The following is a 16537-nucleotide window of genomic DNA, read 5'->3' on the forward strand; positions in this document are numbered from 1 at the left end:
TGTTAAGAAACTTTTTTGAAATAGCTTATGAAACATTAGCTTATGCAATAAAATGTGGTTTCGGCACATTTGTGAAAAAAAGGCTGATTTCAAGAGATCTGAAAATTTAAATAATCTCAATCTATTTTAGTGCATCTACTTGACAAGGCTGATTTCTAGTGTATCGAACATCAATCAATCCATCATGAAATCGAGAGGTTCTCAAATACAAATACTAGATTCTAAGAAAACACTCGAGATATCCATACAGACCACTTAAAAACTGATACTATATGGCTGCAGCCGTTTCTGGTTTGTTTATTCGATGTTTATGGTAACCACCTTTTTCGGTCTTCCTCTTGTGGATTGGTCCTGGTTGAAGCTCCTGCTTCTGTTTGTGTGCGACAGCTCTCGCAATGGATCGGACAAGCTTCCCCAGGCTGCCAATGGACCAAGCCTATTGCTATGCATCCCTGTCACACACGGAATATCTTTACAAGTGTTAGCATGCCTAGAAGCTGGTTATAGTTCTTGATATCGCCATCATGTCACAGATATCAACTGTTAGGATCAGCTTTTAGTTTTCAGCCATTTTAAACTTTATAGCCTTAATAGGCATGCAAACACAAGCCCCCTGATAATCAGAACAACTTATATTACCTGAGATATTAGGAAAATCAAATGAATCATTCCTACCACGGAAGTGATTGTCTGCAATGCCTCCCCAAGCTTTTTCAAAGCTGTCAAGTTCATCTGCAATAAAGCATTACATCAGCAACCTGCTACTGAGCAGAAACGGGTGCACCATCTCTGTTTTGTACACAACTAACCTTCATTTAGGTTTTGTAGAGTCTGCACACTTTCCACTTTACCATCCGAACCAAGCTTCCTTGTGACTGAATGCCCCTGCAAAACATATGCAATGGTCAACGGATCCCAACTCACCCATCACCTCTCTGTACAATTACTTAGAAGAGACAGCTAGAATCACGTTATATGTTGGGCATATTAGCTTAAGCTCTAAATCATGCATGAACTTGATCTGAAATTTTGAGAAGAAAAACCAACTAAACTTCGCAGGGTCGAGCTCCACTATATTGCCCAATTTTAAGAAAGTAACCTAATGTCAAAGATTTAAACAAGCAGAAATTTCTGCCTTGTCTCAAAAAAGTAACAGTGCAGGCAAACTAACCCTATCATGCAAGAGTTGTAAAATTTCTGTGTATACTATATCTCGGATATTGTCTGCTCACCTTATCGTGAATTCCTCTGGAGATCTTGTGAGCTGCTTGACCTGTCGTTCGATCAGCCTGCTTGCTCTCTTCCCACGTCACCTGAAGAGGAAAAATTGTATTAGAATAAACAAACAACATGGAAAACCCAGACTTAGCAAATGTTATAGACATACTCCATCGCTTCCCGTCCTACGAGAAGTTGTTGCTGTATAATATGATCCGTTGATCCCACCATATGTCACCTTCTGGAAGCTTACACTGTGAGATCGCGGTTTCTCTGGTTCCACTTTGATCTGATTTGCATTGGATGACACGTCCCTTAGTTTTCTGGGACTCTTTCCATTATCTGTCATTCAGATCTATCATCAGCACATGAACTTCATTCTGCAGGATTCAAAAACCAAGACACATCTATTTACCATCATCCTGATCATCCGGATGCTCAACAAGTGGATTGTTATTTGCCCAAGAGGGACTACGAACATCATTCTCCTCATCTTCAGCATCACTGTCCAGCTCTTCTATCACTAGTCCTTTTGATCTGTTCATAGGCTGCACGTTACCAGGATTACCGGAGCTTATCTTGTCCGAGCCAAACAAGGCCCCATGGGGACGAGAAAAGAAAGGATCATCGAAAGGATCCTTCCCTCCAAATATGCTGGGAAACATGCTTCCCTGGAAACCAACGCTATCAAAACTGTCGAGTTGCCTACCAGCAGCTCTGGACTCCTCTCTCACTTTTTCTCTGTCACTTTGCATCGTGCTTGCACTTTCACTTCCCTATTAGTTTCAGTAAATGTTTCAAAAACGGTGGAGCAAACTATATTTCTCATGCTATGATGACAACAAATGGAAATAAATTTCATATGCATAAAGAATGACTTTAACCCCAAGTGTTTGTAGTATTTCCAGAAACAAGATCACAAATATGTTCTCTTACTTGAACGGAATCATAAACAAAGCAGTTTGAGCTCCAAATGCATCGGTACAGAGACTGCAAAATTAAAGACATAAACCTAGCAATCCCACACATAGCAACCCTGTGCAAGAGCCATCAACCATTCAACAAAGCAAATAAGCATGCGCAGCACAGAAATCTCGAAATTATAGGTAGATCCAATCATCCACATTCTCTAGGGAAAAAACAACTCAACTCAAAATTGCGAGCTCATCTCGGTTATTAATCGTCTTCTCTCAGAAAAAAAAAATTGTGATATAGCAACACCATCCGGAAACAACAAGCACAGAAGATCAAATCAAGCTCACCGTTGATAGCGGGGAAAAGAAAAGGCAATTTACGTGCGATCATCCACGATATCAAGGTATTACTCAAAATTGCAGCAGCGAGTAGTAATTATAAACACACGCACGAACATAAGCGAATAACGAATCGGAAATATAGGATGAATTCATTACGCAGTTACCTATTTTCAGCCTCGGGATCGGAATGAGAGAGATTGAATTTCGAGAAGTGAGAGCGAAACTTTTCCCGAGCTCAATGGAACATATATAGCCGTGACGCTGACACGTGCCGGATTTGTGCTGCGCCTAGATTGTTCCCGTGCTTTCTCAAAAATCCATTTTTACGTTGCATGTTTTTCTACTTTATTTTTACAATGTAGCAGCATCCTGATTTTTCGATTTTGTGACACCGTTTAATATTTAAATATCTTGATCGTAGAATAATTACAAAAATTATTTACTACATAGTAATACTAATAAAAATTCTGCTTTAAAATAAATCATCATAAAAATCGAAAAAAATTGCCTGCCCTAGAACTTGGAGATTTTAAAAATTCTTTGACTGGACATTTTAAACATAAATGGATACATTGGCAGGAATTTATTATTACCTTATTGTTGGGAATTTTTGAAGCTAAAATAATTAGATAAAATCAAATGCGTATTCGTGTTTTTTTTTTCATTATTAGGATATACAGTAAAATAGTTAATGTTGCACATGTTAGTCCTTCATAGAGAAATAGAAAGAGGAGCAAGATTGACAAAAGTGGAATTTCACTATAATACATGGGTATTTGGTGTCAAGACACAGAATCTAGGATTAATCTACATTTGGAAAGAACAAGGCTTACATGTTACAACAATTTTGGGTTGGCCTGCCACGTCACCACAGTCAGCAATCTTGTATCATAGATAGCCATTTCTTCTCTAACCCCCATGCACCAATATATCTTACTATCATCTGAAATCCTAATCACAGCCCCACCCATCAAACTCTTCTTCTGCACCATTCTCAGCTGATACGCACGAGGCAGCCGCGTAAAAATTCTGTGGAAAAACAGAACCCCTAGCTCACAGCACCAGCAACTTTAAACAAGATTTCATAATCTATGATGTTTTTGTGGCTATCACCCATCTCAGAATTCTTGGGCACCTAGGTCAGGCTTCGAAGGGTATTCGAGGCCATGGAGAGCGGGCATTCGTCTCAGATCTTCTTCAGAGTAACCAGGTATAAACCAGAACTTTCTATCCATCCCAAACACCTATTATAGAACAAGCAGTCGTATAAGATACGCGCGAAAACCAAAGGCAGTGTTTAAGAAGATGTGTATAGTTGCAAATGAAATATGTTGAAGAATTGAAATCAAATACAGTATTTTTAATGATCATTTTAACTTTATGTCTAGAAGGGACAAATACAGTTGGAATTGTTATTCCAGAGGACACTATAGTTAAAATTGTATAGCCTTACCTGTTCGAAGTTCCTTTTTCGCCCAAGATCATAACGCCATTTTGGAGAAGACTTTTTCTCATAAGCCTACGTTAAAAAAATCAACAAAACATCAGCATCATTCACCTCACATAAACCCAAATTATGAAATAAGAAAGAAAGCAAAAATCATGTCAGGTAATTTTTAAAAAATAGATAACAGTGAAAATTGCATGCTTCAGGAATATAACAAAAAGGATGGAAGCACTAAATAAGGAGCTTCAGGAAGTAGCTCCAGAAAGTATAGCATTGAAATATTACATTCAACATATCCTGAAAGTTACATCAAAACTTTGGTGTATCAGCACTGTCCCATGAGGATGAGACATTTGCTCATTCTTGATCTTGAATTATGAGAACAAAAAGAAGGTGAAGTACCTCAATAGTTGTGGTGTTGGCAGCCACCAACGAAATGTGCATAATCAGGAATCCCATCACACTCAATGCAAATGCCAAATTCAGGACTGCAAACATTACATATATCATAGCCGAATATATAGAAAAACTCAGGAAAGGAAAGAAGAGGGAGAGGTTGCCATACCAAATGCAAGAAAAGTGGTTGCAAGAGTTCCGGGAGTTCCAGGGATCTCTCCATCGCTAAAGAATGCAATGAAGTGTGGGAGTAATGATAAAGTGACAAGGCTGGTCTCAAGGAATGTGTAGAACTGCAAAAGAAAATTATAATGTAGTCAATGTCATCAATCGAATTGTATATAGATGTAGAGCCTTCAAATGAACCACACAATACTAATTATAATGGTGGAAATGTAATGGACAAAAAATCCCGTGTCAGAGCTATTTTATGACAAACAGCGTTTGTACACTTTAGTAACCTATTGAAGATTAACATAAATGTCAAGTTTGCAAAATGTCAGCCAGTACAATACTCAGAATGTTAAAATATCATACCAGGAAGAGGAGGAAATTTTTGTAGTTTAGTGCCCCCACACAATTGACAACCCAAACACAATGATGGTCCATCTTCAGTACACACCTCCCACCTAAGATGGTAATCCAACAAAAACACATCAGTCGTGGAAAAAACAATATTGAAATCTAAAATTTTTCAAAGGATTTATGCAAGAAGCACTAACAAACAGAGCAGTGATGGCAACGAGGTGGCTTCAATTGGTTGCACTTTCTACAAAAGCGAATTCTACCATTTTCGGTATCAGATGGAAATTCTGATGCAGTCAATGGGTCATTATCTCCCCTTTCTTCATCCGCTGCCGGCCGCCAATTTGGAGGCACAGTGCCTGGGTCCGTAAAGACAACCGAAAAATAACTCCATAACAGCATAACCAACTGCAGAAGGAATGTTATTAGCGATTTATTTCATTGAATGTGCCATGCAGCAGTATGTCACTTGTCCAATTTATAGAAAATTTAAACTTGACAGCCAAAAAGAATTACAGTATTCCACTGCTGTTATAAAATACAGTAAATCAGTACTTCAAATTGGACAGCAAACATCTGAACCGACGATAACTAACAGTCCTTTCCTACTTCAGATGATTCTGCACCATCTGAATCAAGGCAATGATGAGCAATTCTCACCGAGATCCCACATTTTAATAAGTGATGCAAGTGAAGAAAAAAGAAATACTGTAGTAAATATGAACACATTTAGTTAATTTTCGATGAGACAGATAGAACACTAACTTCAACTCACACAATGACTAGTTCAATTTCCAATAATCATCAATCTAGTGGAAATTCTTGAATTCCTAAACTTGACGAACAGAACACAAATATTATACACCCACCAAACTGTTCTTCCTGATAGAAAAGATCTTATACCATATGAATCAAGACCATTAAAAATCGATTTTTTCCCACAATGCTCACTCACATTAAATCAAAAACAAAAACGGTTATTGTTACCACTTATCAAGTCCACGCACCAATCTGAAATAGTTGATCTTCTACAAGAGAAAATAACACAACCCAGAGGAAGATCTATAAATCCATTAAAAAATTCCCCGAAATCGTCCAGTGAACTAAAATTGAAGAAACGAACAGATCAAACTTCACCAAACATTGACTTCCAAATTTCACAAACAGGAAAGTATCAAACAATGAAAAAACTTCAATTTGACTACCAGAGAATGGAACATCGTGAGGACGACGAAAGCAATAAGTGAATCGAGGCCGCCGGCAGCGAGTCCAGGGCCGTAATTAGTGATCACCACCGCGTAATAGCTGACGCCGACGACGCCGAGAACCAGTAAAATCATGATCGAGCCGAGCCCCCGCAGTGCAGTACAGAACTTGAACACGTTCCACGCCATCGCGGCACCAGATCTATGCATAATAATTGTTTGATTATTCGATTACCAAATCCAAATTAGCTACAGGAAACCGAAGGCGAGATGAAAATTCAGTGATTTGAGCTTCTGAATTGGCGTTTTTTCGTGGGTATGGTTAGGGTTTATGGATCCCGCCTAGCGTGTATGAATCCTGCGACGGTGGAAGCCATGCGTGAAATAGAGAGGGAGAGAAAAATTAGTGGGGCGATTTTACATTTTGCTTCTTTTTACGGGTTAAATATGTAAATGTGTGCTACAAGATTTAAGAAATTAAGGTTTTTGACAAAACTATGAGAGACCGGTGAAATGATTATTAGGTATAGGTTATTCCATTTGTGTTGCAATCATTTTACTAAGATGAACAAAATATCTAAAATCTGAAATTCCTCTGAACTAAATTGAAATTTGAAATTTAGATGGATTTTTTCAATTTTCGGATATTCGGATTGGATTTTTTAAATATCGGATATATTAAAATTCAAAATAAATATAATACTTTCTCCGTTCTTATAAGATTTTCTGAGACGTTGCTTTATATGTTGACTGGTGAGTAAAAATATCTTTATATATTGACGCGAGAGATAATTTGTTTTCAAAAAGAAAATGTGATCTTTTGCGGGATAAATTAAAAAAAGAAAGTGTGACATATCTGCTTTAAGAAAGGTGAGTATCTATTAAATTTTTTTAATATTGGTATTAAATTTTTGAATTTTCAGATTTTTGGTATTGGATTTTTAGAATTTTGGATTTGGATCGATTTCATAAAACTTCTTATTTTTGAATCGGATCGTATTAGGCAAAAATCCAATCTGAACTTTGAATGTTCACCCCTAGATATAGTTAGAATGAATTGATCATATGGAATATGGATATACGTTGTTTATGTATATATTATATAATTATGTTAATAATTAATTTAAAAGTATGGGTACTCGCACATTTAAATTCGTACTATAAAATAGCTACGTATAAATTTAAAAGAAAAACGTTGCAATGCACTCGTATAATTATGCAGAATAGTATAAAATGTAATACACCTTTTCATATGCCTATTTCATACGTAAATAATTAGAGTATGTTTAATCAATAAGTCTTAGTCAAAAATGTAGAAAACTTCTTAGAAGTAACGAATTTCAAAACGTGTCCTCTTTAGCTATTGGCAGTCAAGGTGAACATGAGACCTTCTAGAATGTTGAAAAAAAATTAATTCCGCAAAATTATGTAGCCCTTTTTTATTTTTTAAAAAATGGCTTGTTATTATTTATACCGTGTTATAATTATGACTAAAGTCCCTTTTTGGTCCATAACATATGACGATTTTTTTATTTTGGTCCACAACATTATCTTTTGAATTATTTGGTCCATCACAAATAAAAATTGGTCACATTTAGTCCGAATCTGACGGAACTGTTAAAATTTAACAGTCAACGATTTTTAAATCGATTTTGACCTGATTAAATTAATAATTATATTTAATTAATATCTAATATCTATTATCTAATAAAATTGGGGATCCACATCACCCTCGCCGCCAACATCTTCGAGTGCCGGCGCTTGGCAGACACCAAGGGCCTAACCTTCCTTGGATTCGACGACGGATACGACGACGGTTTCAAGCTCAGCTACGACACCAAAAAATTCATGACTAGTATACGAAGCAACGGCTCCAAGGCCTTGAGAGAAGCCATCGCCGCCGCAACGGAGGAGGGCCGCCCCGTCACGTGCCTAGTCTACACGCTCATCCTCCCCTGGGCGACCAAGGTGGCGCGTGAGCTCCACATCCCCAGCGCAGAACTCTGGATCCAACCCGCCACCGTCTTCACCATATACTACCACTATTTCAACTTTCCAACGAAATCACCGAGAAATCGGATAATCCAGGTTGGAAAATCCAAATCCCCGGAGCTCCGCCGTTCTCCAAAACCGACCTTCCCTCCTTCTCCCTCCCTTCGTCCTCGGAAACGCATAATTTTGCGTTTGTGGCGTTTAAGGAGCAGTTCGACTTGCTCGACGCCGAGTCGGGCAAGCCCAAGGTGCTCGTGAACACCTTCAACTCGTCCGAGGCGGAAGTGCTCACCGTGTTCGACCGTTACGAGCTGATCACAATCGGACCCGTTGATTCCCTCCGCCTTCATCGGCGGAGAGGCTCCGTCGGAGGAAAAGTTGTTCGGTGCCGACCTCTTTGAGAAATCCGAAACCGCAGTCGTCGGTGGTATATTTCTAATATCTAAGTAACCCTAACCTAATTAGATATTAGACATTAATTAAACATAATTATTAACTTAATCGGTCAAAATCGATTTAAAAAATGTTGACTGTTAAATTTAAACAGTTTCGTTAGATTCGGACTAAATGTGACATATTTTTATTTGTGATGGACCAAATAATTCAAAAGATAATGTTCTGGACCAAAATCAAAAAATCGTCATATGTTATGGACCAAAAAGAGACTTTAGTCTATAATTATCTATATTTTGATTCAAATTTGTATCCAATAACATTGAACGCAATTATAGGTATTCAAATAGTAGTAGTATTAGTTTCCTGCCGGAGGATGAAGAGAATTAAGGTCGGAAACGAATGGAAACGTAAAAATAACACAAACATGTACTCGGTATGAAAAAAGTGAAAGATATTTTCTAGTAGTATTAGGTCCATCGGAGGTGAAACAAAATAATGTGCGGGAAAAAAAGTTAATAGTTGACATATTTCAGTATGTGTTTTTTTTTTTTTTTCAAACTCAAACTTATAGGCTACAAATCATTATAATTATTTATCGCACGTTTCATTTCTAGATCTGCCGATAAAAAAATAAGATCATGTGGTTGGCATGTGAAAAATGTTATGTGTGTTAAGTCTGTTAGAAGTATAAGAAGTGTAATTTACAATACATATAAGAGTTAAAGCTAAAAATGGTCCCTAACATATGGTTATTTTACCAATTTGGTCCCGAACATGATCTTTTTGATTATTTGGTCCCTCACCCGAATCGGTAATTTACAATACATATAAGAGTTAAGGCCAAAAATGGTCCCTAACATATGGTTGTTTTACCAATTTGGTCCCGAACATTATCTTTTTTATTATTTGGTCCCTCACCCGAATCGGTCCCAACTTGACGGAACCGTCAATAATAGACGGTAACCCCTCCGCCGCCTCAACCCGCCGCAACCCATGCCGCCTCAAAACCCTCAATTTTGCTATTCGGGTCGGGCAGGAGCCACAACGCTCCCTCGGCCTCCTCCTCGCAGCTGGCAGCGGCGGCGGCGGTGTCGTAGAGGGGAGACAGGGTCACGGGGAGGCAGTCGTGGCGGCGGGCGAGGGGTTTGGCGGAGTGGATGTCGGCGGCGTCGGCCTTGCAGGTGAAGGAGGCAGGGGCTTGCTCGCAGACCTCGCAGATCCGGACGCGGCCGTGGCGCGAAGCCAGCTCGTTTGCCGCGTGGACGTCGGCGTCGCACGCACGACAGAGGAAGGCGGAGTCGGCGCGGCAGAAGACGGCGGCGGAAGCCGACTTGCACGAGTCGCAGAGCTTCGCCGTTATCATTGCCGTCTATTATTAACGGTTCCGTCAAGTTGGGACCGATTCGGATCAGAGTTAATTTGTGAGAAATCAAATAATCAAAATGATAATGTTCGGGACCAAATTGGTAAAACAGTCATATGTTAGGGACCATTTTTAGCCTTTAACTCTACTTATAATAATGTTACAACATACAGTACAACATAAAACCCTAAATTTGTGATTGTTTGACTTGGAGCATTTTAGGATATACTTTTATTTGGCCCCCTCTATATTTTAGAAGATATAGGCATGTGTATACTGAAGCTAATATTTTAGCTCACTGACTTGATTTTATATTTCAGTAATTGCCATAGTATTAAAAAAAGAAGCAGTTACGTAAGATATTTGTTTTGTCTTTTTATTAAATTTTAAACATAATCATTTTTAAAAAGGTCGGTTCCAACATTTTATTTTAAAATTACATATAATTAATGCCTATATATATCCCTACAATTAAGTAAACTATATGAGAAAACCGGTGGTGCGTCAGATTTAATTACAATGAAGAATTCCTTTCACCTAAAATTGACTTTGCTAAAAAAATTGAATCTGCTGATTATTTTTTTCTAGTTAATCAAAAGATTAGGTAAATTAATTGAGATTTGAATCACTACATCATACGATATCATCTACTACTATTTTTCTATATTTATGTTATTTTAGTGCGTGTTACTTTTTGTCTATAGGAGGTATAATTCAATTTCAAAACAGTGATAGTAATATTTATAATTTTCAAATATTGGGTGTCCATAGTACAATTGCTCATTTTTTACGCTGTCAAATTAACAGTATATATAGTGCATTACACATTCATAGGTAGGAGCATTTTATAAAAGAGATGTAATAGCCATTTAAATAACGAAATTTGATTAAATTCTAGTCTGCCTCATGAACTTTGAAATTAGAGTATTAATTAAATCATAAAGTTTCATTTTTTCTCAATTGTCTCATCCATGCACAAATCAACATTTTTTTGTGATGTTAAAAACGACAATAATTCAATCAAATAAGAAGATGATTGAGAAAATAAAGGAATATAAAAGAAAAATAATACTTATATTAATGAGACATGTCATTTTGAATATCGTTAAAAGATGAAATTTTGTGCATGGATGAAACAATTGAAAAAAATTGAACCTTCGTAATTTAATGTTCCAATTTTGAAATTTGTAGGACATAAAAGAATTTGACCAAACTTCGTGATTTAAATGTCTATTAATCCTTTATAAAATGAAATATCCGTGTTTCACATATTAGGATTAATTATAGATTTATAGTTATTAACCCTTTATAAAATGAAATATCGTGTTTCACATATTAGGATTAATTATAGATTTATAGGTTTATAACTAGTAAAAAACATAACCGACCAAGAGTATAAATGTATGGTATAGACTAAAGCTGGATACAGCTAATCCCGGCCCTAATACATGGAAAAATATAGTATTAAAAAAGGAATTCAGAAAATCATATTGCAGCCAAAAACTATATCTTGATGATGCAGGAGATTATTTTCTTTTTAAAATGTTGAAAATATCAATTGTCTTAATATTTTATTTGCTTGTTTAATTTGATAGGTATGATATCAATAATTGTTCAGTTCGATTATTAATACGATCGATTAGATGGTTAATCGATTAAGAAATTAGCTTAAACCTGGCCCCCTCCCTCCGTCCCAGTTTTATAGTCATATTTTGCCATAAAAGTCCGTCCCACATTTATAGTCACATTTATAATTTTCCATATTTGGACATAAATTTTTACCCCATTATTCACTAAAATTACACTCAAATGCCATTATCAACATAAAAATAAACCAAAACAAAAATAAAAAACCAAAAAGTCAACAAGGGACCCACCTTCAACCAACTCACTTCATTTATTACACACTCATTCATCTCACTTCATTTATTACATACTCCACCATCTCACTCTTCCATCTCACTTCATTTATTACACACTCCACCATCTCACTCTTCCATCTCACTTCATTTATTACATACTCCACCATCTCACTTCATTAATTACACACTCCACCAATTCCTTAAAACTCGTGTCCTAACTAAATGTGACTATAAGTGTGGGACGGAGGGAGTATAATCGATTAACTATTCGGTTAGTCTAGTAATTGAATTAATACAACTGTAAGACTAATGAGAAATTAATCATGGGTGGTTGAAGCATTAATAATGTACTACTAGTACATTTAAGGAAGACATGGGTGATAAATTAATTAATTAAGTGGATAAAATTATTAATCACCCAAGAGCAAAAGGCTTCACTTTGGCAGTATATATAGAGGCATGCATGGATCCCCTTTCTTACTCACATTGAGAGAGATAAGAGTGAGTAACATACAGAGAAAGAATGGAGCCCCAAAAAAATGGAACCCCAGAAAAGGTGACAATAGCGAATGGAACCCCAGAAAAGGTGACAATAGCAAATGGAACCCCAACAAAGGTGTGTGTGACCGGAGGAACTGGTTTTCTTGGATCATGGATGATCAAGAGGCTACTCGAAGATGGCTATTCCGTCAACGCCACCGTCCGGCTCGATCCAGGTTCATATATATATATACCCCTAGCCCAAGTTAATCGATTCGTATTTCATTTGAGATACTACTAAACAATCATTTTCTATTTTAACAAAAATCACCTTATTACTATATTTTTACTTTATTCTGTCACCACTTAACTTTATCGAACAATTATTGTGATTCATTTTCGAAAAAATAGAGCGGAAGAGGGACATTAGCTACATCACAAACCTCCCCGGCGCGGCCGAGCGGCTGCAGATCTTCAACGCCGATCTTGACAAGCCGGAGACGTTCGCCCCGGCCGTGGAGGGGTGCGTGGGCGTGTTCCACACGGCGCACCCTCTGGACTTCGCGGAGAAGGAGAGCGAGGAGGTGAAGCTGAAGCGCGTGACCACCGCTCTGAAAGGCATCCTGCAGGCCTGCGCCGACTCCAAGACCGTCCGCCGCGTCGTCTACACGGCCAGCATCTCCTCGGCCGCCTTCAATCCCGCCAACACCGGCCTCATCGACGAGGACTCGTGGACCGACGTCGAGTTCGTCCGCAGCCTCAAGGCCTTCGGGGGCCCCTACATCGTCACCAAGGCCGTGACCGAGAAGGCCGCCATCGAGCTCGCTGCCGAGCTCGGCTTGGACTTCGTCTCCGTCATTCCGACGTGGATCACCGGCCCTTTCATCTGCCCTAATTTTCCGGATTCCGTTTACGTCTCCTTGGCCTTGATTCTTGGTAAATTTCATTGATTAAATGCTATCGTTCGTCAATTACATGTCTCATTTGACTTTTTACTATGTAGAGTAGTATGATAAGTTGGTTATAGACTCTACTAGCTAATCACACCCTCAATTTCTCATTTAATTAAAATTAATTACTACTAGTAATATATAGAAATGAGATTTGTGTGCCATTATTATTTTCTAAAAACAAAATTCATGTTGATTTCAAAATAAACAGTCCGTGAAAATATGATTAACAATACTTTAATCACTTTTGTTGTTGTAGGTGATAAGGGACACTACCAACACCTAAAAGAATCGAGTTTAGTCCACGTGGACGACGTTGCTCGAGCACATATCCACTTATTCGAGTATCCCGAGGCGAAAGGCCGATACATCGTGGCGGCGGAGCAGTTCGAGATCGGACAGCTTTCCGATTTCCTCTCCGTTAAATATCCACAATATAAGATGCCATCTCCAGAGTAATTCATTTTAATGACTTAATTTAATTTTTATTTATAAAATTAAATAATTGGTTGATAATTTGTGTTTTTTTTTGGGCAGCTCGTGGAAAGATGTGGCGGCGGTGAAATTTTCTGGGCTGTCGACGAAGAAGCTTGAGGCGACTGGATTCAAGTACGAGAATGGATTGGGTGAAATGTTTGACGGCGCGATTAAATCATGCAAAGAAAGGGGGTTTATCAATTAGTTGGTTGAATTGAAATTGCATACTACTACTACTACTACTATATAACTTGTGTTTGTTTGGCTTTGGTTTAATGCCATTATGGTGTTGTTAATGTCGTTATGTACTGTGAGTTGTGGATTAAAATAAAATGAATGAGAAATAATTTTAAATTACAACTTTTGATTGACTTTTGGATAATTTTATAATTTATAAAAATAGTTAATTAAATTATAATTTTTATATATTTCTCAATTGTATCATACAATTAAAAATTTAATGAAATTTATCATTTAAATAGTAGTAATTTTGTTTTATATTAAGATGATTAGTTTTAAATGATTATTATGTAGTCCATGAAGATATAATGACAAAAATTTAAAAAAATTATAATAAATTTTGTTAAAATTTTAATTGAATGGAATAATTGAAAAATGTATAACAATTGTGATGTAACTATCTAATTTTACAAGAAATGGGATTAATCAAAAGTTAATTAAAAAATTGTGATTCAATGACAAATTTTCCTAAAATAAATAGTCACAAAATAATGAAGAATTTAATCAAATCCAAAGTTTCGTTTTGTAAACGTTATTACGTTCCACTTTATAATAATTTTGTACACCTTTTACTCTCAACTTCAATTCCGTATACTTTACTTATATTTTGTACATATTATTAAAAAATTATTACACCAAATTGCTTTATTTAAATTTTATACCACTTCTTAGTATTAATTAAGAATTTAATATTGCACCCAATTAGAGCGTGTACTTATTTCATTATTTGTTATAGTCACTTTTATCGTGTAAAATTGATTGTTAAAATATTAAATCTTGTGATCCTAACTCCTCTATATAAGCATAAATAACTCTTTTTTATAAGGTCTTTTAAGGGTGAGTGACTCATTTCTAATATGGTATTAGAGCGAACTCAAGTCGATGATGAATTTTATCTTTTATCTTGTCTATCCACGTGATGGAAGTCCGATGTGTCATTCCGATCCACACGTGATGGTGTGTGTTAAAACTCTTAAATCTTGTTCCACATCGATTTGGTAATGATCATAGCTAGATCTATATAAGTATGAATAATCATCCTCTTTATAAAGCTTTTAAGGCGTGAGTGACCTATTTCTAATATTGATGATAAGAGCTCGTAAATTTAAAATACATCACATATTTTTTAAAATAAATACTCCATTGAATATTCTTTATTTTATTATAATACTAACAAACATACTCCAGTTTATGAAAATTCACGCCACTTGTCGTTCGATCCAAATTAACTATGGTAAAATGAATTTGAAATCATATATGGGCTTAATAGTCGTGGGTGACATCATGTGAGCACAAGATAAATATAATTTAGAATTTTTTCGAATTATTGATGTGTTAAATACATATTTTTAATGGAAGCATGCATTGACAATTATTTTTTGAATTATTCGGCATGGGACATGCGTCGGTGTTTTACTTGAATTTGTAATATTAATTATATAGTCATATACATAATACATGCATGTACATAAAATTATATACGTCGATTGAAGACCTAATCTCCATTCTTTATTATAGTCGAGTAGTTTTGTGTCGATTGAACTGTCGACAAATGTGTATAGTGCATGTGTGATAAATATACAAGGTAGATGTGCCCAGTGTCCACACACATAATAGTGATAATTTTAATATTTTAATTAACTATTCAATATTAACTAATCTATAATAATGCCTCGTCAGTCGTCAAAATTATATGTTTATTATCCAGACGTTGAATATTAAAGCATGCATCATAGTTTAACTATATAGTATGTAATATTAGATGCTAATATCTGTTCGTATTAAAGTCAAAGGGATTGATGTGATACTTTTTCATATTTATTGCTATCCAAATTTGATCTTATAATTGCAATCAAAGGAAAACATGATATACGTGCTAAATTTAATTTAATAGTAATAGTTTAGTTTGGAGAAATTAACATGAAGTTAAACTGAAAGGCTGATCGATTCAATGTACTGTAAATTGATATTGATTGATTTATTTATTTAGTAATTAAATTTAGCACAATATTATAGTATTTAAATACGATATACATATCTACATTGATAGTTATTAATTACTATAGTATAAAATGCAATACCAATTAATGGTAACGGCATAACCATAAATAAATAAGACGAAGGGAATAAATTTTACAAATTTGAAAAGACATATATCCAGTGACAGATTCTGAAAATGAAACTCGTGACATTAAGCACAACCAACAATTAATAATAAAAAAAATTATTTTAAAAATATACATTATACTTTAAACAACACTATCTTTCTAATTGTTACAAATATCCATAGAAAACGACTTCAAATTCTTTTATTATAAATAGTACTAGTATTAAACATTTTATTCTTATCCCATTTTAGTAAAATGAAAAGGTCTAAAATTACATTCATGATTGAATAATATGCACATAAAATTTATTCTTAAACGTATCAATGAAAATTTAACTCCAAAAATTATAATTAACATGATATAATAGCAACACTCATTCCCCATGGAAAAGTAAAACAAAACAATACAAACCGCAACCTAATGAGAGTACATAAATTCATGATTAAAAAAAGAGTACATGAGTTCATGATATCAAATTTTAAATTCATATATATATCAAATAATAAATACTATATGAATTTATAAGCGAATTAATATTTACTAATTATTTAAAAGTGGATAGTTATTAAGATGAAAACTCAGAAAATAAGCTGTGGGATACCTATATTCATTAGTGTTGGGC

The 16537-nt window shown here is 35.6% G+C and overlaps 4 protein-coding genes and 1 pseudogene across 9 annotated transcripts; 2 read left to right on the top strand and 3 right to left on the bottom strand.

Moving 5' to 3' along the window:
• Window positions 1-84: 84 nt before the first annotated feature.
• LOC125222414 (myeloid leukemia factor) lies at window positions 85-2793 on the bottom strand. 6 transcript variants are annotated; one of them, XM_048125003.2, is made up of 8 exons: window positions 2639-2749; window positions 2155-2254; window positions 1634-1994; window positions 1388-1560; window positions 1233-1313; window positions 810-885; window positions 676-732; window positions 85-452 (listed from the first exon to the last, which is right to left on the bottom strand). In XM_048125003.2, exons 2-8 carry the CDS (start codon window positions 2245-2247, stop codon window positions 298-300), a joined length of 996 nt encoding a protein of 331 aa, XP_047980960.1. In that variant the 5' UTR covers window positions 2248-2254; window positions 2639-2749; the 3' UTR covers window positions 85-297. The 6 variants fall into 6 exon arrangements, with proteins under 6 accessions (XP_047980960.1, XP_047980959.1, XP_047980956.1 ...); XM_048125002.2 differs by having other exon boundaries at window positions 85-470; XM_048124999.2 differs by having other exon boundaries at window positions 85-470; window positions 640-732.
• A 420-nt stretch (window positions 2794-3213) lies between these two features.
• LOC125222282 (putative protein S-acyltransferase 14) lies at window positions 3214-6469 on the bottom strand. The gene is made up of 7 exons (XM_048124805.2): window positions 6048-6469; window positions 5040-5250; window positions 4855-4946; window positions 4487-4610; window positions 4324-4409; window positions 3928-3993; window positions 3214-3718 (listed from the first exon to the last, which is right to left on the bottom strand). The coding sequence occupies exons 1-7, from the start codon at window positions 6255-6257 to the stop codon at window positions 3593-3595; spliced, it is 915 nt and encodes a 304-aa protein (XP_047980762.2). The 5' UTR covers window positions 6258-6469; the 3' UTR covers window positions 3214-3592.
• A 1288-nt stretch (window positions 6470-7757) lies between these two features.
• Window positions 7758-8489, top strand: LOC148933157 (UDP-glycosyltransferase 75C1 pseudogene; annotated as a pseudogene).
• Window positions 8490-9411: 922 nt separating this feature from the next.
• Window positions 9412-9798, bottom strand: LOC148933158 (zinc finger protein CO3-like). The gene has a single exon (XM_089059310.1). The coding sequence runs from the start codon at window positions 9796-9798 to the stop codon at window positions 9412-9414; it is 387 nt and encodes a 128-aa protein (XP_088915436.1).
• A 2335-nt stretch (window positions 9799-12133) lies between these two features.
• Window positions 12134-13927, top strand: LOC125222281 (vestitone reductase-like). The gene is made up of 4 exons (XM_048124804.2): window positions 12134-12376; window positions 12552-13076; window positions 13350-13545; window positions 13628-13927. Exons 1-4 carry the CDS (start codon window positions 12184-12186, stop codon window positions 13770-13772), a joined length of 1059 nt encoding a protein of 352 aa, XP_047980761.1. The 5' UTR covers window positions 12134-12183; the 3' UTR covers window positions 13773-13927.
• Window positions 13928-16537: the final 2610 nt, after the last annotated feature.

The sequence above is a fragment of the Salvia hispanica genome, chromosome 1 (genome assembly GCF_029641045.1).
Source record: "Salvia hispanica isolate PSC_SH4W2 chromosome 1, Shi_PSC_v1, whole genome shotgun sequence".
NCBI classification, from domain to species: Eukaryota; Viridiplantae; Streptophyta; class Magnoliopsida; order Lamiales; family Lamiaceae; genus Salvia; species Salvia hispanica.

Excerpts from the sequence above, each read along its gene's own strand:
- LOC125222414 (XM_048124999.2), bottom strand. The coding sequence starts at position 2,247 with ATGTGTGGGATTGCTAGGTTTATGTCTTTAATTTTGCAGTCTCTGTAC. Across the intron at positions 733-809 it reads TCTACAAAACCTAAATGAAG|ATGAACTTGACAGCTTTGAA; the intron begins GTTAGTTGTGTA and ends GCTTTATTGCAG. Across the intron at positions 471-639 it reads TGATTTTCCTAATATCTCAG|ATATTCCGTGTGTGACAGGG; the intron begins GTAATATAAGTT and ends ACACTTGTAAAG.
- LOC125222282 (XM_048124805.2), bottom strand. The coding sequence starts at position 6,257 with ATGCATAGATCTGGTGCCGCGATGGCGTGGAACGTGTTCAAGTTCTGT. Across the intron at positions 4,611-4,854 it reads AAAATTTCCTCCTCTTCCTG|TTCTACACATTCCTTGAGAC; the intron begins GTATGATATTTT and ends TTTCTTTTGCAG. Across the intron at positions 4,410-4,486 it reads AACCACTTTTCTTGCATTTG|TCCTGAATTTGGCATTTGCA; the intron begins GTATGGCAACCT and ends TAATGTTTGCAG.
- LOC148933158 (XM_089059310.1), bottom strand. The coding sequence starts at position 9,798 with ATGATAACGGCGAAGCTCTGCGACTCGTGCAAGTCGGCTTCCGCCGCC.
- LOC125222281 (XM_048124804.2), top strand. The coding sequence starts at position 12,184 with ATGGAGCCCCAAAAAAATGGAACCCCAGAAAAGGTGACAATAGCGAAT. Across the intron at positions 12,377-12,551 it reads CACCGTCCGGCTCGATCCAG|AGCGGAAGAGGGACATTAGC; the intron begins GTTCATATATAT and ends TCGAAAAAATAG. Across the intron at positions 13,077-13,349 it reads CTCCTTGGCCTTGATTCTTG|GTGATAAGGGACACTACCAA; the intron begins GTAAATTTCATT and ends TTGTTGTTGTAG.